Source organism: Salvelinus namaycush, chromosome 27, assembly GCF_016432855.1.
Source record: "Salvelinus namaycush isolate Seneca chromosome 27, SaNama_1.0, whole genome shotgun sequence".
NCBI classification, from domain to species: Eukaryota; Metazoa; Chordata; class Actinopteri; order Salmoniformes; family Salmonidae; genus Salvelinus; species Salvelinus namaycush.
The window spans coordinates 11,511,885-11,536,351 of NC_052333.1; the positions used below are offsets into that span (position 1 = coordinate 11,511,885).

At 44.3% G+C, this 24,467-nt stretch overlaps 1 protein-coding gene across 1 annotated transcript; it reads left to right on the forward strand.

The window, feature by feature from the left end:
- The first annotated feature begins 1,014 nt into the window (after positions 1–1,014).
- Positions 1,015–12,348, forward strand: LOC120022854 (RNA-binding protein 24). The gene is made up of 4 exons (XM_038966892.1): positions 1,015–1,348; positions 2,314–2,437; positions 3,011–3,065; positions 11,994–12,348. Exons 1-4 carry the CDS (start codon positions 1,181–1,183, stop codon positions 12,346–12,348), a joined length of 702 nt encoding a protein of 233 aa, XP_038822820.1. The 5' UTR covers positions 1,015–1,180.
- The last annotated feature ends 12,119 nt before the right edge of the window (positions 12,349–24,467 follow it).

Sequence of the window (24,467 nt, forward strand, 5' to 3'; positions counted from 1 at the left end):
ATTTTTTTTCTGAATATATGATCTTGAATGGACAGTGTAAAGCGTGCGCAATTGCTTCGGCCGCGTCTTTACGCACGCACAGATCTTCCATCTTCCACATATAAAGGTTATCATAAACAGCCTAAGATCCATCAACACTCGGTTGAATTCACTCCTAAACGCGTTTTATCACAGTTCAGTCATCAGTATCCTCATATGAGACATCAGGGGACCAGAAAACTGTAAATTGCTGTCCCGACCCATTGTCCTATATGCCTACATAGGCTAATGGTCTTGGTATAGCAGCGTCCAGTGTTTGATAGTCCCGAACAAAACTAAACACGACGGTACTGCATTATTCTATAAAGAAACTCAATCTAATTGGCATCTTGAGGGCCAGAGATTACACCTGTCTGCATTGGTCACGCCGCACTGCTGCTGCCACTAAAACACATGCGTCCCTGGGCTGGCCACTGATCCTCTCCGGGCGTAATGGGCCGGCTCAGGCCGACCACCTGCTGGAAGGTATCCCTTGGGACAGGGAGAGAACCAATATGTTCATTTTTAAGTCCTACCTTTATGGAGTATAATTGGGTATTGTCTGTGAGACTGTGGGTTAATGCCAAACATGTACCCAACAATCCACCAGCTATACAGTTGGTGTAAGACCAGGTCATTTTAGGGTTATGAAAAAAAAAAGATGACCATAACCGTCATGTTGGTTAAATATGTGGTAATATAGCCTATTCTTCCTCATCACATTGCAGGAATGGATCTTTTTCATTATGCGCGCTTCCCAGCTGTTTGCTGGAGCGTGTAGCGGAGCATGTGGGCGGGCAGCAATGCACGCGCTGTACCGCCCTTGTGCTTGGAACGGGGTGGAGTTATGTGCAGCGCTTTTAGGAATGGGTCCGAAACATATTTAGTTAGTCAAGACAGTTACGGAGAAGAGTTGAAAACACCTGGTGATCTCTTGGACAATCCGCTCCATATCTCATTTAAGTGTCGAAAGATAATCTACCTCGAATCTTGATTTTTGTTGAGTTTTGTGTTATTTCTCTGAAGCCTCTCCAGTTGTAAATCTCATATTGTCCATTTTTATAGAAATACTTTTAAATATCGTAACTAGGTGATAAGGAAACATTGCACTATATTTTGGATTGTTTCTATTCTACTATTTTGCACTAAAATATTGGTGAAGATGCACACCACGCAGAAGGACACGACCTACACGAAGATTTTTGTCGGGGGTCTTCCGTATCACACCACGGATTCCAGTCTCAGGAAATATTTTGAAGTGTTCGGAGAAATTGAAGAGGCTGTCGTGATTACCGATCGACAGACCGGCAAATCTAGGGGGTATGGATTTGTAAGTATCAATATAGTATTTATTTGTCATAACTTTAAACAGGGACCTCACTTGCACTGTCTGTCAAATGCCTGCAATCTTTCAAATGGCAGCAAATCACATGTCATCGTTAAAGTGGGTGTTGGTTAGGCTAGTGTATTTCATAATATTTAATGGACATTGAAAAGTGTAAGTGTTTTATTGTTCATAAGTAGGCCTGTGTTTTCAGTTTGGAGCGTTCTATCATTGAACATAACCGACAGGCTACATTACAACTTGTTGCGCCCTGGCATGTTCAGAATATGACTCTTGGGAAGATGATGTGCATGACGTCATCATTATGTCAACGATAAGAGCATTGATGAGAGACAGATAGGCTACTATACAACTGTTTTAGGGCCATGTTCCCCCCCTCCTTGATGCCATTTAGTTTGAAACACATTTATGTGAAAAAGGATCCTGTAGTATCTGAGTTGAAAAGTTTTCCTTGGGTTTCTGGGTCAACTTATTTGAGAAAGACCTACCGCAGCCCCAAAAGCTCTGACATAGAGTAATTACTCTCAAATAGCATTCTTATAGTCATCAGCTCAGAAGCAGTTAAGATCTTAATAAAGTAAGCTTGTCCTCAGCCAAGTACAGTGAAAAACTATGTACTGACATCAAGAGGTTAAATTATTTTGAGTAAATAAGTATCTGTGGATACAGAAGTCTTCTATCCAGTTTCTCTTCTGGAAAACAAAGAAAGAACTCAGCAGGGCCTAAGATCTCAACTTACTATAAAGAATGACGGTTACCTATATTTTATAAATATTGAGTGACAGTCGGGCCCAAATGTAATGTCCATATTTTCTCAAATGTTTGCCCCTTTAGCTAATGAATATGAACATTGGTGAATACTGATAGTTTTGATCATACTTTAACCATCCTCCTCACCACCTCAACCTGCTTCTTCCCTAAGCACTCTCCCTCTCTGTGTGTCCATACAGGTGACGATGGCTGACCGCTCAGCTGCAGACAGGGCCTGTAAAGATCCGAACCCCATCATCGACGGCAGGAAAGCCAACGTCAACCTGGCGTACCTGGGGGCCAAGCCACGGGTGATGCAGCCAGGTAAAAAATACACGCACACACACACACACACACACACACACACACACACACACACACACACACACACACACACACACACACACACACACACACACACACACACACACACACACACACACAGTACTTTTTCAGCCACCTGTCCAGTATCTTAATGTTCTGAGAACATTAAGGGTGTGTCCTAAAGAACATGCATCATGTCTCATCTTATAGCTTTGCATTTCTTTTTCATATTGTCCACATGTTTTCCACACAAATCATGTCTGGTTCAGAATACCATCATGATGAGCTAAATGTTTCTTTTAATCCTTCTGTTGCATAAATATGGAAAATTAATGTGTTCATTCAATACATGAATCAGGATGTTATTAAAATAACTTGTGTCTAGAATGTTCTGAATATCTGCATCCCAAATGGCACCCTTGTTCTCTATATAGGGCACTTCTATTGGTCCTGGTCAAAAGTAGTGCACTAAAACGTAGTGCACTAAATGGGCAATAGGGTGCCATTTGGGACACACACAATGCCATGAGTAAGATCATCAATTCATTTTGACCATTCCACATCTCCATTCAGGTTTCACCTTTGGTGTTCCACAAATTCATCCTGCCTTTATCCAAAGGCCTTATGGGTAAGTACTGCAGCAACTTTGTGTTGAGGGGATGGTTGGGTGTTGATGAGAATACATTTACAAATTCCCTCATCATCATTGAGCTACTGTATATGAAACCTCACTGGTGTAACTACACAACATCTAAAGACCCAATGTTCCTCATTTGGCTAAAGTCTAGCGTTGTTAGACATGTTCATACAATGACATGTATGTTTATATAATCTGTTTATTTAATTATTTTGTGCTTACTCTGATTTTTCTCCATACTTGCATGATAATTATGTTGAAACAAAACAATTCACAAATCCTCTTTCTTTTTATCACTGACTACAGTTGACCAAAATATACATTTAAGGTTTGTGTGAGTGAAAGAGAAAGTGTGTGTTCATAGTATGAGTGTGTGTGCGCGTGTGCATGTGTGTGTGTGTGTGTGTTATTTGTTGAGTACAACTGATGGAAAGTTACAGCCTCAATGACTCAATGTTATCTATCTCTCTGGTCTGACAGGCTCGATATGGGTTAAGATAACTGGTGGTTTCAGGATTAGTGCTGTGGGCATGTCACAGATCAGACCAGGGGAATTACCTGTAATCTCAAACACACACAAACAAGCTCAAATGGTGATTATAGATGCATGTATGTTGATTTAAAATTTTGGTTTTGAGTTTAAATTTGTTATTTTGAATAGCAATTAGAGCTTTGTGTGCTGTTTTACTGTTATGAAGTGGTGTTGATAGCTAAACCGTGTGTTTTCTATTTAATGAAAAAAACATATGAATTGAAGATTTTTGGGGGTGTTCTTTTCCATTTTTCTGGAAGAATGTGGACTTTAGTAGGGAGAGTAAAGTTGTTTTTTTATTTATTTTTTATTTTTTACATTTCTTTATTTGATTTGATGCTTTCGTGCTGTAGCTTGTGGTTGACCTTTTCTTTGGTAACAGGATGTTCTTTATATGTTTTTGGATGTCTTGTTGGAGTGAGTGACGATTTGCGGTGTGATTTAAAAAAAAATACTTCCCACCGCTCACCCCTACTCACAACTGACCCCACCAAAACCCATCAACTCATTGCTTACATGTGTCTTTTTTAATAATTCTAGCAATAACACCTAAACTCTCAAACTCACCCTCTCTGTCTCTCTGTCTTTCTCTCTCATTCTAGTATTCACTCTCTGTCCCCCTCTCTCTGTCTTTCTCTCTCATTCTCGTATTCACTCTCTGTCTCTCTCTCTCTGTCTTTCTCCTTCTCGTATTCACTCTTATTCTCGTATTCTCTCTCTCTTTCTTTTCTCTCTTTTTCTCTCTCTCATTCTCATATTCTCTCTCTCGCTCTCTCTGTCTTTCTCATTCTCGTATTCACTCTCTCTCCCTCTTGCTCTCTCTCTCGCAGTCTCTCTCTATCCCTCTCTCTCACTCTCTCATTATTTCTCTCTCCCTCCCTCCATCTATCTATCCCTATATGGTATACTTCAGGCCCTTACGACTCTCAGGAGAGCTGCTGTGTCTCATTCAGAGATAATGATGTCTGTTCACAGGAAAGTAATCTTTGGAAAAATGACTATCAAGGCACATGGGATGAGTACATATACAGTGCTTTCGGAAAGTATTCATACCCCTTGACTTTTTCCACATTTTGTTAGGTTACAGCCTTATTATAAAATTGATTAAATTTCCTCATCAATCTACACACAATACCCCATAATGACAAAGCAAAAACAGGTTTTTACAATTTTTTTCAAATGTATATTGCAATATAGACTATTTATATATATATACAAAATAATAATAATATCACATTTACATATGTATTCAGACCCTTTACTCAGTACTTTGTTGAAGTACCTTTGGCAGAGATTACAGCCTTGAGTCTTCTTGGGTAACATGTTACAAGCTTGGCACACCTGTATTTTGGGAGTTTCTTCCATTCTTCTCTGCAGATCCTCTCAAGCTCTGTCAGGTTGGATGGGGAGCGTTGCTGCACAGCTATTTTCAGGTGTCTCCAGAGATATTTCGATGGGGTTCAAGTCCGGGCTCTGGCTGGGCTACTGGCTGGGCTACTCAAGGACATTCAGAGACTTGTCCCGAAGCCACTCCTGCGTTGTCTTGGCTGTGTGCTTAGGGTCATTGTCCTGTTGGAAGGTGAACCTTCGCCCCAGTCTGAGGTCCTGAGCGCTCTGGAGCAGGTTTTCATCAAGGATCTCTCTGTACTTTGCTCTGTTCATCTTTGCCTCGATCCTGACTAGTCTCCCAGTCCCTACCACTGAAAAACATCCCCACAGCATGATGCTATCACCACCATGCTTCACTGTAGGGAATGTGCCAGGTTTCCTCCAGGTGTGATGCTTGGCATTCAGGCCAAAGAGTTAAAACTTGGTTTCATCAGACCAGAGAATCTTGTTACTCATGGTCTGAGAGTCTTTAGGTGCCTTTTGGCAAACTCCAAGTGGGCCGTCATTTGCATTTTACCGAGGAGTGGCTTCCGTCTGGCCACTCTACCATAAAGGCCTGATTGGTGGAGTGCTGCAGAGATGGTTGTCCTTCTGGAAGGTTCTCCCATCTCCACAGAGGAACTCTAGAGCTCTGTCAGAGTGACCATCAGGTTCTTGGTCACCTGCCTGACCAAGGCTCTTCTGCCCCAATTGCTCAGTTTGGCCGGGTGGCCAGTTCTAGGAAGAGTCTTGGTGGTTCCAAACTTTTTCCAATTAAGAATGATGGAGGCCACTGTGTTCTTGGGAACCTTCAAAGCTGCAGACATTTTTTGGTACCCTTCCCCAGATCTGTGCCTCGACACAATCCTGTCTCAGAGCTCTACGGACAATTCCTTCGACCTCGTGGCTTGATTTTTGCTCTGACATGCACTGTCAACTGTGGGACCTTATATAGACAGGTGTGTGCCTTTCCAATCAAGTTGTAGAAACATCTCAAGGATGATCAATGGGAACAGGATGCACCTGAGCTCAATTTCGAGTCTCATAGCAAAGAGCCTGAATAGTTATGTAAATGAGGTGTTCCTGTTTTTATTTTTAATACATTTGCAAACATTTCTAAAAACCTATTTTTGCTTTGTCGTTATGGGGTTTTGTGTGTAGATTGCTGAAAAAAAAAAATATTTAATCCATTTTAGAATAAGGCTGTAACGTAACAAAATGTGGAAAAAGTCAAGGGGTCTGAAGTCGTTCCGAAGGCACTGTATCTCCACACTGAAGGATATATTTTTACTAGTTTAGTTGATGCAAAACACCTTACTATCATGTGTGTTTGTGTAAGTATGTGTGTGTCCTGTTGTGTGTAGTAGTCCAGTGCAGTGGTAGAGCAGTGCCCCAGAGTTTCTACTGTGACACAAACAAATGTCTGGATGCCACAGCCTCTGAACAAGCTTTCGTCACATGGGCTGCAGCGTTAAGGAAAACAAGCTTCTCCATTGTGCCACACAAAGGCTGGAGTGCTGACGCCGCAGTCGTATGAAGTGTGCGCTGGGGAGCAGGGGGCTAGGGCTCTCTCTGTCATGTCAAAATCGTCCGCTCTTTAAAAACAGCCCAACAGATGCTGGCTAGAGGCCCCAGGGAGGTTTAAAGGGCCACAGGCATACATAGATACAGCTGTGGTAGGTCAGCCACATCCATACATTATAGCCCAAGGCCAGAGACATAGGGTGTGTCATAAATGCTACCCTATTCCCTATATAGGGCGCTACTTTTGACCAGTGCCCTGATGAAACAGTGCACTATGAAGAATAGGGTGCCATATTGGACACAGCCATAGAAACAGCTGTGGGAGGGCAGCAACCAGCTCCTTGGCTATCACCACACTATACCATGTAGCAGCACCAACCCGGTCCATAGTTGTTATTATAGCACCATGCCACCCCTCTACGCTTCTCACATTTAGTTAAGGCCTGGCTCCTCAGCTAGCAGAACGGTTTTAATGGGGCGGAGAACAACAGGTGTGTACCCCCCCCCCCCCCCCCCCCCATCGACGATGTCACTCACATGGCATGTGATGGGAACAGACCTTTATTTAGCCTTGAACTTTACGAACCACTGGTTGGCAGGACTGCAACGGTCCAAACACAGGAAGATAATATATTTACACAGAGCATTGAGAAACATAGTAACCCTAGTATTTTTTTTACCTCACTTGTATCCATAGGGAAAAGAGGTCATTTTAATGGGAGTCAGAGGGTAGACAGTGCTTTCCATGATCAACAGTGATACAGAAATGATTTGGTGTGTGTGTTTGAGTGTTAGGTGACACAGCATTTGCCAACATAGAAGAGGTTTATGCTGTTGGAGATGGAGAAACAGGTTGTGGTAGTCTAATGTTAAATGGGAGAGATAAATAGTAGGAAGGATGGAGGGAGAGAGAGAGAGGATGGGATAGATGGAAAGAGAAAGTGAATAAAGGTAGGGTGGGATTTAATCCCAGATTACTTCTAGGGATGGGAACATTCCACAGTAAGATGTATGTAGGATGATAGACAAGCAGAAAATAGCTGGGGCCCAGCCTCCAGTCTCTCCTGTCAATCATAAATGAGGCCAGGCAACAAAGAGCATGTCTGAGACCAGATCCACATTACAGGAAAGGCTTCCTGCAGTTACATGACTACTTATGGAAACGTACTTGTTTGTACCTTGCCTATACTGGACTATGTTATATTTCTAAAAAACAAACAGGGATGATTCTCTCTTGGGCAGAATGATCACTTCTAACAGTCCAATTTAGGCTTACGAGCATGGGCCATTTTAGTGTCTGTGTCTTCTTCAAACTTTGTATGTGCCCAAATTGCACCATATTCCCTATGTATTACACTACTATTGGGCCCTGGTCAAAAGTAGTGCACTTTAATGGGAATATCGTGCCATTTGGGATGCAAGCTTTATATCCATCACCAGCATGTTTCACCACCATTGAAACATGCAAGTTGAATGCTGTTGAATGCTGTTGAATGCTGTTGAATGCTGTTGAATGCTGTTGAATGCTGTTGAATGCTGTTGAATGCTGTTGAATGCTGTTGAATGCTGTTGAATGCTGTTGAATGCTGTTGAATGCTGTTGAATGCTGTTGAATGCTCATTCTCTACAATTGCGAATGTGCTACTACAGAACGCCTTAGTGTGTGTTGTAGCTCTGCATAACATGTAGGGTGTCCACCCTTTCTGCACAGAGTGGGTGAAAACCCGCTTTGGTGATGAAATTTCACCCCTTATGTTATAAAATACATTTTACCCAGACAAATATGATTATTCATGGTCTGAATCGTTCAGTCTTTATCTAACATTTCATAGGATTTAACATGTTGTGGCGTGTCTGCAAAGTTGTTTCTGGTGTTCGCAAAAAGCAGAATTAGCATGACACGAGCTAAATGAAATGTAAAAGTCTGAAAATAAAAAGCTTGTGGTACGCTCAGTGCTCCGTTGACATTTCACAGAGATACGCTTGTTTTTGTGAGAAATCGGCGAAAAATAACAGCAATTTCGCATTATAATGAGAAGTTTATACTAAAAGATTAAAATATTACGTAATGTCTCAAAATCAATATCTATCTTACCTCTATATTGTTTTATGCCCTGCCCTGCCGATTCGATAATCAATCAAATTCAATCAAATTTGATTTATAAAGCCCTTTTTACATCAGCCGATGTCATAAAGTGCTATACAGAAACCCAGCCTAAAACCCCAAACAGAAAGCAATGCAGATGTAGAAGCACGGTGGCTTGGAAAAACTCCCTAGAAACGCAGGAACCTAGGAAGAAACCTAGAGAGGAACCAGGCTCTGAGGGGTGGCCAGTCCTCTTCTGGCTGTGCCGGGTGGAGATTATAACAGAACATGGCCAAGATGTTCAAACGTTCATAGATGACCAGCAGGGTAAAATAATAATAATCACAGTGGTTGTAGAGGGTGCAACAGTTCAGCACCTCAGGAGTCAATGTCAGTTGGCTTTTCATAGCCGATCATTCAGTTAGACAGCAGGTGCGGTAGAGAGAGAGTCGAAAACAGCAGGTACGGGACAAGGTAGCACCTCCGGTGAACAGGTCAGGGTTCCATAGCCGCAGCCAGAACAGTCGAAACTGGAGCAGCAGCACGACCAGGTGAACTGGGGACAGCAAGGAGTCATCAGGCCAGGTAGTCCTGAGGCATGGTCCTTGGGCTCAGGTCCTCCGGGAGAAAAGAGAGAGAGAATTAGAGGGAGCATTCTTAAATTCACACAGGACACTGGATAAGACATGAGAAATACTCCAGATATAACAGACTGACCCTAGCCCCCCCGACGCATAAACTATTGCAGCATAAATACTGGAGGCTGAGACAGGAGGGGTTGAGTTCAACGGGAAAGTGAGCATGTCAGGTAGCCTTCATTCTTGCACAGCATCCAGCCTAGCTGAGGCGAAAACATCTTCCTTATTTGTTACCACTTAGTATCTCTGGCATCCATTGATTTACTCAACATCATTTTGGCCATCCTACAAGGGTTAAACCTCTAACTTTTGAACGGATTGTGATAGAGACATGAGGTTTGGACCATTGGTTTTCTTAGAGGATTATCTACACAATACGTAACACATTGGTCAAAATATGCCTTTTTGATTTGATAGCCTATAACATGTTTCATATGGGGTGTGAAAGAGCTTATTTTTGTGTAAGTTTTCTCCATACTGTAAAATATAATAGTGTCGAAAATAGCATTATGAAATACCTGTTTGACCCCGCGGGAGAACATGACTGGGTAGCACCCTATTCCCTATATAGTGCACTACTTTTAACCAGAACCCTATGGGAATGCATCCCATGTCTTAATATAGCTATTAATGGGGAGGCACAACAATATCTACTTAACTCCGGAGGCCAAGGGTGTTAGTTGAGGAATTTACCAAAGTGTCTGAATGTGTTTAAATTCTTCTCTCTGCGATTTAGAATGGGTAGGGCAGTCTGGGCGTTTGTGTTGTTTTGCGGTGGACACCGCATTTTATATTTTGTTGTGTCACCATCCTTTGCGTGCCTGTTTGTGTGTGAGAGTTTTTATTTGTAATCGCCCTTGTGTCTTGTGTTGTGTGAGTTTGTTGTGGTCTGTGTACATCCACTGTGTGTGTGTTTGTTGGGTTGTTGTGCGTCGTCCAGCCTGTGTGTGTGTGTGTGTGTGTGTGTGTGTGTGTGTGTGTGTGTGTGTGTGTGTGTGTGTGTGTGTGTGTGTGTGTGTGTGTGTGTGTGTGTGTGTGTGTGTGTGTGTGTGTGTGTGTGCGTGACTCCAGCCTGTGTTGTGACTGTAACACTGTGCTGAGACAGAAGCGTGCTAGCAGGCCAGGCCGAGGCATCTGCCAAGGATGTGATGTCATAGGAGCGCCTCTAACCTCTGACCCCGTTTAGTGTATTTCCTTTTTGTTTCTTTCAGTTTGTGGTTGTGCTGTGTTGGTGATCCATGTGGACTGTGTTGACATTTCTTTTTTTTGACGCCTGTGTTTGTAGACTTGCTGTTGTTTTTTCCTGCTTCCTCTTTGGGGCTAGTGTTTTGAGATGTGATTGGTTGGGTAATGGAGTCCTGACAATAGGGTTGCCACGATAGATCTTGTCTTTCATTTCTCTTTTCTCCTCCTTCGATCCAGATTCCAAACTGAATGACTGTAAAAAAGCTTAATCTCGCCATCTTGTTTCTTATTGGCTTAATTGATGTCATTATATTTTTGGTCCAATCAAATGTTAGATTGTTTCTCAACAGATTTTAATGAGCTGTTGATGACATCATCACATCATGCACAGCATTCCAGACTGTCAAAAATCCACACCAGACCAGACCTCATCTAAATCCAACATTCACAATTGATAAAATGGTGATAAGCCAATTATAAAGTGATTATGTCACTCATTATGTCATAACACTGATTGTTACTCATTCCTTTGAATCATGAATCATAAACTTGACTCCAGTTTAGTTTTGTTTAGTATTTTGAGGAATTTGATTCTTGATTTCCCCATCCAGGTCAACAACTTGAGTTTCCTCCACCAAAAAAATAGTATAACTTTCCCATCATCATGCTAGCTGATAGTGCGAGAGAGAGCCTAGCGAGCCTAGCCTCACGGTCAGGATATGTCATGAAAGGCAGAATGTGCTCATTGTTCCTGATTGCTTATTTAATCAAAAGGTCCCTCTGAGTGCAGCTAGCCTAGCGCCCCGCCCGGGGCTCTTTGTCTAAGCACAGAGGGGGAAACAGCCAGCAGTGTACTTTTTCAAAGCTGTCCAGCTATCAAAATGACAGTGACATTTTCACAATTCCCCCCTCATCTCATAGACCTCCCTCCCTCTTTACCCTATCCCCTCCCTCCCCCTCCCTCCCTCTTTACCCTTTCCCCTCCCTCTTTACACCATCCCCTCCCTCCCCCTCCCTCCCTCTTTACCCTATCATCCCCACCCCTCCCCCCTCCCGCCCTCCCTTACTCTATCCCCTCCTAAATAGGAATGGCATCAGGGTCAAATTGACATGACAAACCATGTTCTCTTCTCTCTCCATCGACCAAACTCAATCCTGTAAAGTCAGCAAAGCTTAGTGTACATGGATTGTCTCTCTAAGATGGCGTCAATGCTACCAAACACTTCCTTTGCCTAAATCTCTTATAACATGTGATAGGCAGGCAGGGTCATTGAAAACCCAAAATGTCTTCATATCCCTTATCAGAGAACACAACCCCTCTGAGCTTTGAACACCTCACCATTTTTCCACAGAGAGATCTTTATTTTGGCAACCCTATATCTCTATTAGCTACTAGCAGGTGTCTCCGTGGTGTTATTGACTGGTGTTTTGATGTATTGGGGGGCGCTTGGCCGCAGTGTGGTTGGGTTGGCTGTGGTTGGTTCTGCTGTCAGGCTGGGGGGTTGCTGCTGTCTGTCGGTGGCTGTGTAAGGCCAGGTCTGGGATCTCTACCTCTAACTCCCTGTCTGTCTGTTTCTGTCCTGCAGGATCCCTGCTCACTATGTGTACCCTCAGGCCTTCATGCAGCCAAGCACCATGGTCATCCCTCACGGCATGCAGCCCAGTGCCGCCTCTGCCTCCACCGCCTCCTCCCCGTACATCGACTACACCGGAGCAGCCTACGCTCAGTACTCCGCCGCCGCGGCTAGCGCTGCTGCCGCCGCAGCCTACGAGCAGTATCCCTACGCCGCCTCCCCTGCGGCGGCCGGGTACCTAACCGCAGCCGGTTATGGCTATGTTCAGCAGCCCCTGGCTACGGCCGCACCGGGTTCAGCCGTCGCTGCAGCCGCAGCCTTCGGTCAGTACCAGCCTCAGCAACTGCAAGCTGACCGCATGCAATAGCAGCCACTGCAGCCATTGGACACAACGGGATGGGAGGCCCGCGGCCAGCCTCGGCTGATTGGCTGTGAAGAGAAGAGAACAATGAAGAGGAAGAGAGAGGGGCCGTGTTGTTAAGTGACAGAGTCGGAAAGAGGGTGATGATGATGATGATGATGATGATGGTGAGGTGGGAACTCCATACAGTAGCTTTCCAACTTGCTGTGTTTAAACCAAAAAAGAAAAACTTTATAAATTCACAAAACAAAGTAAGGAAAGTGGATTTATCCTTATGATTATTATTGTTGTTATTAATATAATTATTACTATAATTATAATTGTAGTAGAGTATTTATTTCTAGAGGAGAAATGCAACAACTAATCACAGTGGTTGTAGCTTGGTGTAAAACATGACTTTATGTTCCATTGCTGTCATTAACATAGGAGAGAGAGAGCGTTCTCTTTATGGGACACTTAGACGTGTCCCGAAGTGCCCTTGCAACCTATATTTACTATCACATTTCGAGGGCTCTTGCCTTCTGTCTTTTCAAGTGCATTGAAGTAAATTTTCTGATAATCAGGGAAATGTATCAGTTTCCAGTGTGTTAGTAAAGACAACCTCTGCATGTCAGGGAGTAGTTGAAATAACTGTGGAGAAAAGGAGAAGATTTGTAGCTTGTGTCACACGTTAAGAACTACCTTTTTAACTTCCTGATGCTGAATGTCCCTTTTTTGACTCTGAATCTTGACCTCTTGACCTATGCAAAGCAAACAGTTCACCAGGAGACAAAAAAACTGCAGGAATAACCGTAAATGCCGTCAACTCTTCAAAGGGCATGACAAACAATATGAAGGCAACTCACAGACAGAGAAAGAAAAGGATGTTTTCAGACAATGAGCAGCACCAAATCAGTTAGTCTCAAACACATACGCATGGCTGCTTGCAAACACACGCACACACACACACACACACACATGCATACACAGTTGCGTACATAGTGGTAAAGGACAATGGGCCCAGTTGTGCTCTCTGGCTCTGTGCAATGAGATCTAGTCAGAGAGAAAGAGAGAGGGAGGCAAAGGGAGAGAGAGAGGGAGCAGCTGGGGAGGGGGCTGGCGCAGTTCGCCCAGCGCCACACAGACGGATCACTCTGGAAATAACGCATCACTTGTCCTCATTTGTTGAGCTGTCACATTTTAATCCCGGGGCCCATTTGGGAACTGTCTCTCCTCTGTCCTGCCTGCCTGCCTGGCCCTGTCAGCACTTCCACCTCTGTCCTCTATCCTCTGTCCTCTGTCCTAGAGCCAACCGGCTGGGCTGGTGTCAGGTACACACACACTTCCCTCCTACGCTAACCCTCACCAATCCCCTGGCCCTGTACCCACTCCTCACAGCCTAACCAACCCCCTGGCCCTGTACCCACTCCTCACAGCCTAACCAACCCCCTGGCCCTGTATCCACTCCTCACAGCCTCACCAACCCCCTGGCCCTGTACCCACTCCTCACAGCCTCACCAACCCCCTGGCCCTGTACCCACTCCTCACAGCCTAACCAACCCCCTGGCCCTGTACCCACTCCTCACAGCCTCACCAACCCCCTGGCCTTGTACCCACTCCTCACAGCCTCACCAACCCCCTGGCCCTGTACCCACTCCTCACAGCCTCACCAATCCCCTGGCCCTGTACCCACTCCTCACAGCCTCACCAATCCCCTGGCCCTGTACCCACTCCTCACAGCCTAACCAACCCCCTGGCCCTGTACCCACTCCTCACAGCCTCACCAATCCCCTGGCCCTGTACCCACTCCTCACAGCCTCACCAATCCCCTGGCCCTGTACCCACTCCTCACAGCCTCACCAACCCCCTGGCCCTGTACCCACTCCTCACAGCCTAACCAACCCCCTGGCCCTGTACCCACTCCTCACAGCCTAACCAACCCCCTGGCCCTGTACCCACTCCTCACAGCCTAACCAACCCCCTGGCCCTGTACCCACTCCTCACAGCCTCACCAATCCCCTGGCCCTGTACCCACTCCTCACAGCCTCACCAACCCCCTGGCCCTGTACCCACTCCTCACAGCCTAACCAACCCCCTGGCCCTGTACCCACTCCTCACAGCCTCACCAACCCCCTGGCCCTGTACCCACTCCTCACAGCCTCACCAACCCCCTGGCCCTGTACCCACTCCTCACAGCCTCACCAACCCCCTGGCCCTGTACCCACTCCTCACAGCCTCACCAACCCCCTGGCCCTATACCCACTCCTCACAGCCTCACCAACCCCCTGGCCCTGTATCCTGGGGTGGTGATGGGGGATGTAGAGAAGGGGGGGGGGGGGGGCTGCAGGTGCTTGACATATGAATCTATGGGTTCTTAGTGTGCCTTACATTTGTATTGCTATTTAAGAGAGTAAGAAAGGAGATCTACTATTTAAGATATTTATTTTGAGATTGGACTATGTTCTATGCGCTCTAAGGACAGAGACTTAGTGGTGGTACTGTATTCATTTTATTATGTATTCATCTCAAGGTATATAAGTTATTGAGTAGATTTAGTTGTATTATAATTATTATTAACATACTCAACCAAAAATGTTAATGTAGGATTTATATAATATACAATTCTGTATGTGCACTGTACAATTATACTTTTTGCCTTTTGAAATCTTAGAATAAATATTGGTTAGTTTAATGCCTTTTCTATGAAACTTTATTTAAATGCAGGCCTATTTGCATGCAGACTGTTACTCTGTCTCTTTTGTGTTTAGAACTGTTGGAAAAGACAACAAAAAATCCTGACAAAAATTAGCAAAATGCTGCTTTATACATTAGAATGTATAGTTATTGTCATGGTTCGGATAGTTGTGCTTCTATTGCTTTTAATATACATCAGATGGGCTATTTTACACTGTTGGGAATTTTTATACTTGAACTATTTCTTACAAGGGAAAATATGAAAAATAAATAACAAAAAAAAAACATTTTAAGGAAGCTTTTCATTGTCACTGGATTAAGGCATGTACAGTGTTATTTACTATATTTAAATGCAAAGGTCCTGTTGGTATTAAAACTTTATTTCAGAATTTCAACACTATTTACTCTAAATTGAAATAAAAGGTTCTATATTTAAAAAGAATACTGTTGTTTTTTAAAGATGGATGTTGAATTGATGTTGTCTTCAGGTTGGGTGTCTTTTTGTGGGCCTTAGTATGGAGGCCTGAGACCATTGATAGTCTGCAGAGCAAATTAGGTATGAAGCTGCCAAAGCTGTTGATGTCTATTAAACACCTATAAACAGACTTTTTTGTGCAAACATAAACATAAAACATAACCAAAGCTGTTAATATGGTTGTAAAACCTTTTGGGGGACTGGTGTTTAAAAACAATGTTCTTAGTTTAGTTGGTTTAGATAGCTGAGTACATTTCACTGTGTGGGTGGTTGTGCGTGCATGCATGTGTGCGAGTGACCACAGAGCAGCCAGGAGGTAGTCAGGAGCCTTATGGGATTACACACAAAATGTCCGCCGGGTGTCCGCTGCCTGGTGTGTTGCTGCTCTTCATTGTCTAACACTGTCACCCAAGGCCTCTCCACCATTTTAGCCGGGCCGTCGATGACATGGGACAAGCATTGACCTCACACTCAAACAAACCTGTCTGGAAGCAGAGAGTTAGAGAATGGAGTCCTCTGGGAAAGCATACAAATAATTCAGAAGCTTTCTAATCAATAATAGATGCCAAGAGTCCTGGATGCTGGCTGCCAAGACATACCTCCCTAACCTCACCTCCCCTAACCTGGCATGGAGGCAGCATGGGCTGTGTCCCATTGGGCCCTGACCAAAGTAGTGCACTGCATAGGGAACAGGCTGCCATTTGGACACAAATGGTCTATTTCAGCCTGCAGTGTAACTAGACGCTGGCCAGCCAGGCCCAGGCAGCTGCCATGACACAGCAGAGATAGGCCTTTCACATGACATCACTACGGCTTCCATGGCATCTGACGTCCGCCATGATGGAATTCAGAGGCAGGTTGTTAATTGGGATATGACAGTCAGGGAGTAGAAGGAGCCGTTAACATGAGCAGGGTCACGGTGAATAGCCCTGTTGAAACTTGCCCTCACTTTTATTTGAGTTGATGTGAACTAATGGTGTGGCTGTTGAACAAGTTGAGGAGACTAAATTACTTGGCGTTACCTTAGATTGTAAACTGTCATGGTCAAAACATATAGATTCAATGGTTGTAAAGATGGGGAGATGTCTGTCCGTAATAAAGAGATGCTCTGCTTTTTTAACACCACACCAAAAAGCAAGTTCAGAAGGCTCAAGTTTTGTCTAATCTTGATTATCGTCGTGGGGTCCAGTGCTGCAAGGAAAGACCTAGTTAAGCTGCAGCTGACCCAGAACAGAGCGGCATGTCTTGCTATTCATTGTAATCAGAGGGCTGATATGGTTAAGAGTTGAGGAGAGACTGACTGCATCACTTCTTTTAATAAGAAACATGAATGTTTTGAAAATTCCAAATTGTTTGCATAGTCAATTTACACACAGCTCTGACACACACACTTACCCCACCAGACATGCCACCAAGGGTCTTTTCACAGTCCCCAAATCCAGAACAAATTCAAGAAAGCATACAGTATTATATAGAGCCATTATTGCATGGAACTCCGTTCCATCTTATATTACTCAAATAAACAGCAAACCTGGTTTAAAAAAACAGATAAAGCAACACCTCATGGCACAACGCCTCTCCTCTATTTGGCCTAGATAGTTTGTGTGTATGCATTAATATGTAGGCTATGTGTGCCTTTAAAAAAATGTATGTAGGTCTGTCCTTGACCTGTTGTGGTGGTTGTGGTGGTGGTTGTGGTGATGATGATGATAGCAGTGGTGGTGGTGTTGATAATGATGGTGTCGGTAGTGGTTGTGGGGATGATGATGATGATGTGTCGGTGGTGGTTGTGGTTGTGGTGATGATGATGATGATGATGATGATGTGTCGGTGGTGGTTGTGGTGATGATGATGGTGATGGTGATGATGATGATGATGATGATGACGATAGTAGTGGGGGTGGGGATGGGGATGGTGTCGGTGGTGGTGATGATGATGGTGGTGTTGGTGGTGGTTGTGGTGATGATGATGATAGTAGTGGTAATGATGATGGTGTCGGTGGTAGTTGTGGTGATGATGATGGTGTCGGTGGTGGTTGTGGTGATGATGATGATGATGATGGTAGTGATGGTGGTGATGATGATGACAAGCTTTTAGAATTTGATTGTCCACCCAGCACTATGGAGAAACTAGGCTATAGTGCTTTCTCCCTTGACTCATGGGCAAGTCCATTGCTAGCCTGCCTACACAACATTAGACTTCAATTAGACATTCCATATTTAGGTGTCTGGGGCTCCCATTACTGCTTCTCAAGACCAGGCAGTGGAGCAGAGAAAGATTGGAGTCACCAACTGGTACTTTGCCAGTGGTCCACTTAATCCACAGTTTTCTCAGGTTCACCAATGTTACTTAATTTAGAAGTCCCGGAAACGCAGAGTTAGCTGCGCGATTGACTGACAAGGGAGGCTGGGTACATCGGAATACCCAGGAACAAATCTTGCCGGGATATTACAAAAGCGAAAGAAAACACTACGCCAGGATTTGATAGGGACCTTTAGTCGAAGGTAAATATGTTACTTTGTTGGTTAGTTTGTTTTCAACCGAATGTAATGTTTTTGACGAGATGGGAACGGGAGGGAGTGGTGCAGGGAGGTGGGGGCCAGGGCAGTACGTTTGTAGCTGGCTCAGCCTCATTGAAACGCGTGCGGATATTCTATTCGCTGTGTTGGCAGGAGAAAAGAAGACACCGATAACCACAAAGGTCTGAACAATCGCCCTTTTCATATTCTTTGTGTGCGGTCTGTGTGTCTTGTGTTTGTGTTTTTTTTATGGCTAGTTACATCATTGCGTATTCGCGGCGTTTCAGTGTTTTCCAGAAAACGGGTGAGGCGTCAAGTAGGCTACCGTTACTGTTAGACTATAATAATTTCTAACTTTATTTCATAAATGTATGTCGATGTCATTGCAATTGGTGTATGTGATAACGGTAGCCTATACAATGTAGCATGCCAATGACGCAGGATGAAACTGGAAAGATGACATGTTAACATAGTTGTATTATTATTATGGTGTAATGTGTGGCGCCGAGTCCATAATCGCTTTTAATATGCCTATGTTATGTGATGCTAATGTCATACCTCTCATACCTACTTTCTATGTGATGTGAGGACACATAAACACAACATACTATACTTCTCACACAGAATCAGTGCACCTGTGTCACACCAACCTTGAATGAACCTTTTCAGGAACACTATGCATGTTGACACAGTTTAATGCTGTCCAAAACAGTATGAGCTTCACAAAGATTGATGTCTAGAAATATTATTTCACTGATTGACAATTTTTCAATTCTCACATGTAAGCCTTTCTGATTATGTTCATATTCTCAAATGTACTATTCATAAGCCTTATAACTATAAGAGTTTCCAGATCTCCAGGTAGAAGGCCGATCATCATGTCTAAGAAATAGATGGTCCTTAGCCCAGAGACCTTTGGGGCCTATCAAGCACCAACCATAGAACCTTCAGACTTAGAATAGATGACAGTATATCACCAACACTCACTTGAAGCAGGGGCCCAATATAGCTCTGAGATCAGATACGCAGGGCATAGAGTTTATGAGACCCCATGGGGATCTGGAAGTAAAATGCCATTCTCATTTCAGTAGAATAATAACACATCCCCAATGTCTGCTTTCACAGCTGTTGGGTCTAAATCCCTCCCCATTGGTCAGACAATTTTTAGGTGCTTTGTTTGCTATGAAAACAATATTCCTTACGGTGCCTCCAGTATATAATGATCTAAATCTCTAAACCTCAGGGTTGCGGGTTCAAATCCTGTGCTGGCTCTCCCTCAATCACTGTATACAAGTAACTTATTGTAACACTGTATTGCTGGAGTCCAACAGCGAAAGAGCTATAAATTTCATTCCCCATGCAATTTCGATCGCCATGGATTCTTTGGCCAACTCAGTGGTGCAGAGATGCTAATCAAGTCATACTGTGCCAGATTCTAGCTGTTGCTTTCACTCAATTTTTAATTTGAATGTTTTCAACATTCAACAACAGGGAAAACTATGAATAGAACTTGGGAAAATAGTGTCAGACTGTACTCTGTTCAATTGTCAGCGTCGTGTGTATAGGTGGCAGGGAAGTCAGGCGCAGGAGAATCAAACTGAATGTAATGGAGTTATTTAATAATAATAATAATGAGCGAAACATACTCCAAACATTTAAATGTAACAAATAACAAAATGGGTACGAGGACCCGTCGCGCACCAATACAAAAGATATACAACACTGACATACAAACAATCTCTGACAAAGACATGAGGGGAAACAGAGGGTTAAATACACAACAGGTAATGAATGGGATTGAAACCAGGTGTGTATGAAGACAAGACAAAACCAATGGAAAATGAAAAATGGATCAATGATGGCTAGAAGACCGGTGACGTCGACCGCCGAGCATCGCCCGAACAAGGAGAGGCATCGACTTCGGCAGAAGTCGTGACAGTACCCCCCGCCCCCCTGACCGGCCTCGGGGACGACCCGGAGGGCGAGGTGCAGGGCGATCCGGATGGAGACGGTGGAATTCTCGCAGCATGGAAGGATCTAATACGTCCTCCACCGGAACCCAGCATCTCTCCTCCGGACCGTACCCCTCCCAGTCCACGAGGTACTGAAGGCCCCTCGCCCGACATCTCGAATCCAAGATGGATCGAACGGAGTACGCCGGGAGGAACATCCCGCACTTCAGCCTCCTGGAGCGGGCCAGCCACCACCGGCCTGAGGAGAGACACATGGAACGAGGGGTTAATACGGTAATTAGTGGGTAGCTGTAACCTATAACATACCTCGTTCACTCTCCTCAGGACTTTACACGGCCCCACAAACCGCGGACCCAGCTTCCGGGAGGGCAGGCGGAGGGGCAGGTTTCAGGTCGAGAGCCAGACCCTGTCCCCTGGTGCGAACACCGGGGCCTCACTGCGGTGACGTTGGCGGCCTCCCAGGTTTCCTCCGCGCGCCGGAACCAATTGTCCACCGCAGGAGCCTCGGTCTGACTCTGATGCCAAGGAGCCAGAACCGGCTGATACCCTAATACACATTGAAAGGGAGAAAGGTTAGTGGAGGAGTGGCGTAGCGAGTTCTGGGCCATCTCTGCCCAGGGCACGAACTTCGCCGACTCCTCCGGCCGGTCCTGGCAATAAGACCGCAGAAACCTACCCACATTCTGGTTAACTCTCTCCACCTGCCCATTACTCTCGGGGTGAAAACCTGAGGTAAGGCTGACCGAGACCCCCAGACGTTCCATGAACGCCTTCCTGACCCTTGATGTAAACCCCGATCAGACACTATATCCTCAGGCAGCCCATAGTGCCGGAAAACGTGTGTAAACAGGGCCTCCACAGTTTGTAAGGCCGTAGGGAGACCGGGCAAAGGGAGGAGACGACAGGACTTAGAAAAACGATCCACAACGACCAGGATCGTGGTGTTACCCTGTGAAGGTGGAAGATCAGTTTAAAAAATGCCTCAGATGGTAGAGGCGCTCACCCGCCGCTCTGCCTTCGGGTGGGTGGTCAAATACTGTCCTGAAATGGCGGGTGAACTCCTCAAAATGGTCCAACGCCGCATCCTCTTCTCCACACACTGCGCTGGCTCACTCCAGGGCTTTCCCGGTGAGGCACGAGACGAGGGCGTAACTCTTCTCATGGTCCGATGGAGCTGGATGGACCGTGGCCAGATACAAGCTTAGTTTAAGGAGAAAACCCTGGCAGCCGGCAGTATCTCCGTTGTACCCCTTAGGCAGGGATAAATGGATCCTGCTGAGTTCAGGAGGGGAAAAAGCGTTCAAGGGAGACCCCGGTTGTGCTGGTGGAGGCGCTGGAAAAACTCCCTGTCTCTCCCAGCGGTCCATATTCTGGACAACATGATCCATGGCGGTGCTCAGATTGTCAATCATCTCCGTTTGTTCAATGACGCGTTCCTCCACGGCCGAGGTACCTTCTCCTGCTGACTTCATTTTTTTGTCAGAGATTCTGTCAGCATCGTGTGTATAGGTGGCAGGGAAGTCAGGCGCAGGAGAATCAAACTGAGTGTAATGGAGTTATTTAATAATAATGAGCGAAACATACTCCAAACATTAAATGTAACAAAATGGGTACGAGGACCCGTCACGCACCAATACAAAAGATATACAACACTGACATACAAACAATCTCTGACAAAGACATGAGGGGAAACAGAGGGTTAAATACACAACAGGGAATGAATGGGATTGAAACCAGGTGTGTATGAAGACAAGACAAAACCAATGGAAAATGAAAAATGGATCAATGATGGCTAGAAGACCGGTGACGTCGACCGCCGAGCACCACCCGAACAAGGAGAGGCTTCGACTTCGGCAGAAGTCGTGACATCAATAGCACGTTGCAAGGCTTGTCAAATGTTTCTATTTAAAACAAAGCACATCTTGATATTTGGAATAGGATTTTAATTTGATCACCATGTTGTTGCAAGAAGTGCAAACTTGTGTATTTAAGCTTAAAAAAAAAAAAAAACGTAATTTGTCCTAACAATAAATGTCAACCCCTAAACAAATATCCATAATTCACATAATAATTCACATTTCCTGTTGCTGAAGGATTCTTTTCCTGATGTGAGAAACTGGTCAAATTAAGATCCTACATCTGTACACTCTTTAATCAGATATTCAGTGTTATGTATGCCAGTGAGCACTGGTCTAAGATCAGCTTTCCCTACATTTGACCTTATCTCAACCATTGGAACACAAGCACAAAAACGGACTCAAGATCAGTACTTAGAACACCTCCCTCTAACAGTCATTACCCTACACAGTCCATATTTATACACAGTTGAAGTCGGAAGTTTACATACACCTTAGCTAAATATATTTAAACTCAGGTTTTCACAATTCCTGACATTTAATCCTGGTAAAAATTCCCTGTCTTAGGTCAGTTAAGATCACCACTTTATTTTAAGAATGCGAAATCTCAGAATAGCAGTAGAGAGAATGATTTATTTCAGCTAATATTTCTTTCATCACATTCCCAGTGGGTCAGAAGTTTACATACACTCAATTAGTATTTGGTAGCATTGCCTTCAAATTGTTTAACTTGGGTCAAACATTTTGGGTACCCTTCCACAAGCTTCCCACAATAAGTTGGGTGAATTTTGGCCCATTCCTAATTACAGAGCTGGTGTAACTGAGTCAGGTTTGTAGGCCTCCTTGCTCGCACACGCTTTTTCAGTTCTGCCCACAAATGTTTTATAGGATTGAGGTCAGGGCTTTGTGATGGCCACTCCAATACCTTGACTTTGTTGTCCTTAAGCCATTTTGCCACAACTTTGGAAGTTTGCTTCGGGTCATTGTCCATTTGGAAGATCCATTTGCGACCAAGCTTTAACTTCCTGACTGATGTCTTGAGATGTTGCTTCAATATATCCACATAATTTTCCATCCTCATGATGCCAGCTATTTTGTGAAGTGCACTAGTCCCTCCTGCAGCAAAGCACCCCCACAACATGATGCTGCCACCCTCGTGCTTCACAGTTGGGATGGTGTTCTTTGGCTTGCAAGCTTCCCCCTTTTTCCTCCAAACATAACGATGGTCATTATGGCCAAACAGTTCAGACCAGAGGACATTTCTCCAAAAAGTACGATCTTTGTCCCCATGTGCAGTTGCAAACCATAGTCTGACTTTTTTATGGCGGTTTTGGAGCAGTGGCTTCTTCCTTGCTGAGCGGCCTTTCAGGTTATGTCGATATAGGACTCATTTTACTGTGGATATAGATACCTTTGTACCCGTTTCCTCCAGCATCTTCACGAGGTCCTTTGCTGTTGTTGTGGGATTGATTTGCACTTTTCTCACAAAAGTACGTCCATCTCTAGGAGACAGAATGTGTCTCCTTCCTGAGCGATATGACGCCTGCGTGGTCCCATGGTGTTTATACTTGCGTACCATTGTTTGTACAGATGAATGTGGTACCTTCAGGCATTTGGAAATTGCTCCCAAGGATGAACCAGACTTGTGGAGGTCTCCAATTTTTTTCCCGAGGTCTTGGCTGATTTCTTTTGATTTTCCCATGATGTCAAGCAAAGAGGCACTGAGTTTGAAGGTAGGCCTTGAAATACATCCACAGGTACACCTCCAATTGACTCAAATGATGTCAATTAGCCTATCAGAAGCTTATAAAGCCATGACCTCATTCTCTGGAATTTTCCAAGCTGTTTAAAGGCACAGTCAACTTAGTGTATGTAAACGTCTGACCCACTGGAATTGTGATACATTGAATGATAAGTGAAATAATCTGTCTGTTAACAATTGTTGGAAATATTACTTGTGTCATGCACGAAGTAGATGTCCTAACCGACTTGCCAAAACTATAGTGTGTTAACAAGAAATTTGTGGAGTGGTTGAAAAACGAGTTTTAATGACTCCAACCTAAGTGTATGTAAACTTCCGACTTCAACTGTATATTTTAAGGAGTCACTTTGATGAAGTTACATTGCCATAACACATTTGTTTTTAACAATATATAGATAAATATATCTTGATATATATATATATATCTTTCAACTTACACTGTCTTCCAAGGGTGTCTGAATATCTCTCAAACATCCAGTTTGAAAACCTCAAACCAAATCTTAAACTGACTCTTTAGGGCCCTGTACTGTCTGGCAGCCCACATAAATATACAGTGAAGCCCATGTTAGACATTTGGCACTGCTGAGAGAATTCTCTAGTGTAATTAATAGATTACGCCCAGGCTGCACCTCCCGTCCACCACCAATGAGTTAGTGAATTCACAGGACTGCCGGTTTGAGTCCTGCTGCAGGCTACAGCTCACTGATGAATGCTAGCTGCTAGGTCCTACTGTAGCAGATGTCCTAATATTTCTATATTTCTTAATTCCTTTCTTTTACTTTTACATTTGTGTGTATCGTTGTGTATTGTTAGATATTACTGTACTGTTGGAGCTAGGAACGCAAGCATTTTGCTACACCCGCAAGA

Bases quoted from the DNA above. Each gene is read 5' to 3' on its own strand.
- LOC120022854 (XM_038966892.1), top strand. From the start codon at position 1,181: ATGCACACCACGCAGAAGGACACGACCTACACGAAGATTTTTGTCGGG. The intron at 1,349-2,313 runs GTAAGTATCAAT...GTGTCCATACAG, and splicing joins AATCTAGGGGGTATGGATTT to GTGACGATGGCTGACCGCTC. The intron at 2,438-3,010 runs GTAAAAAATACA...ATCTCCATTCAG, and splicing joins GCCACGGGTGATGCAGCCAG to GTTTCACCTTTGGTGTTCCA.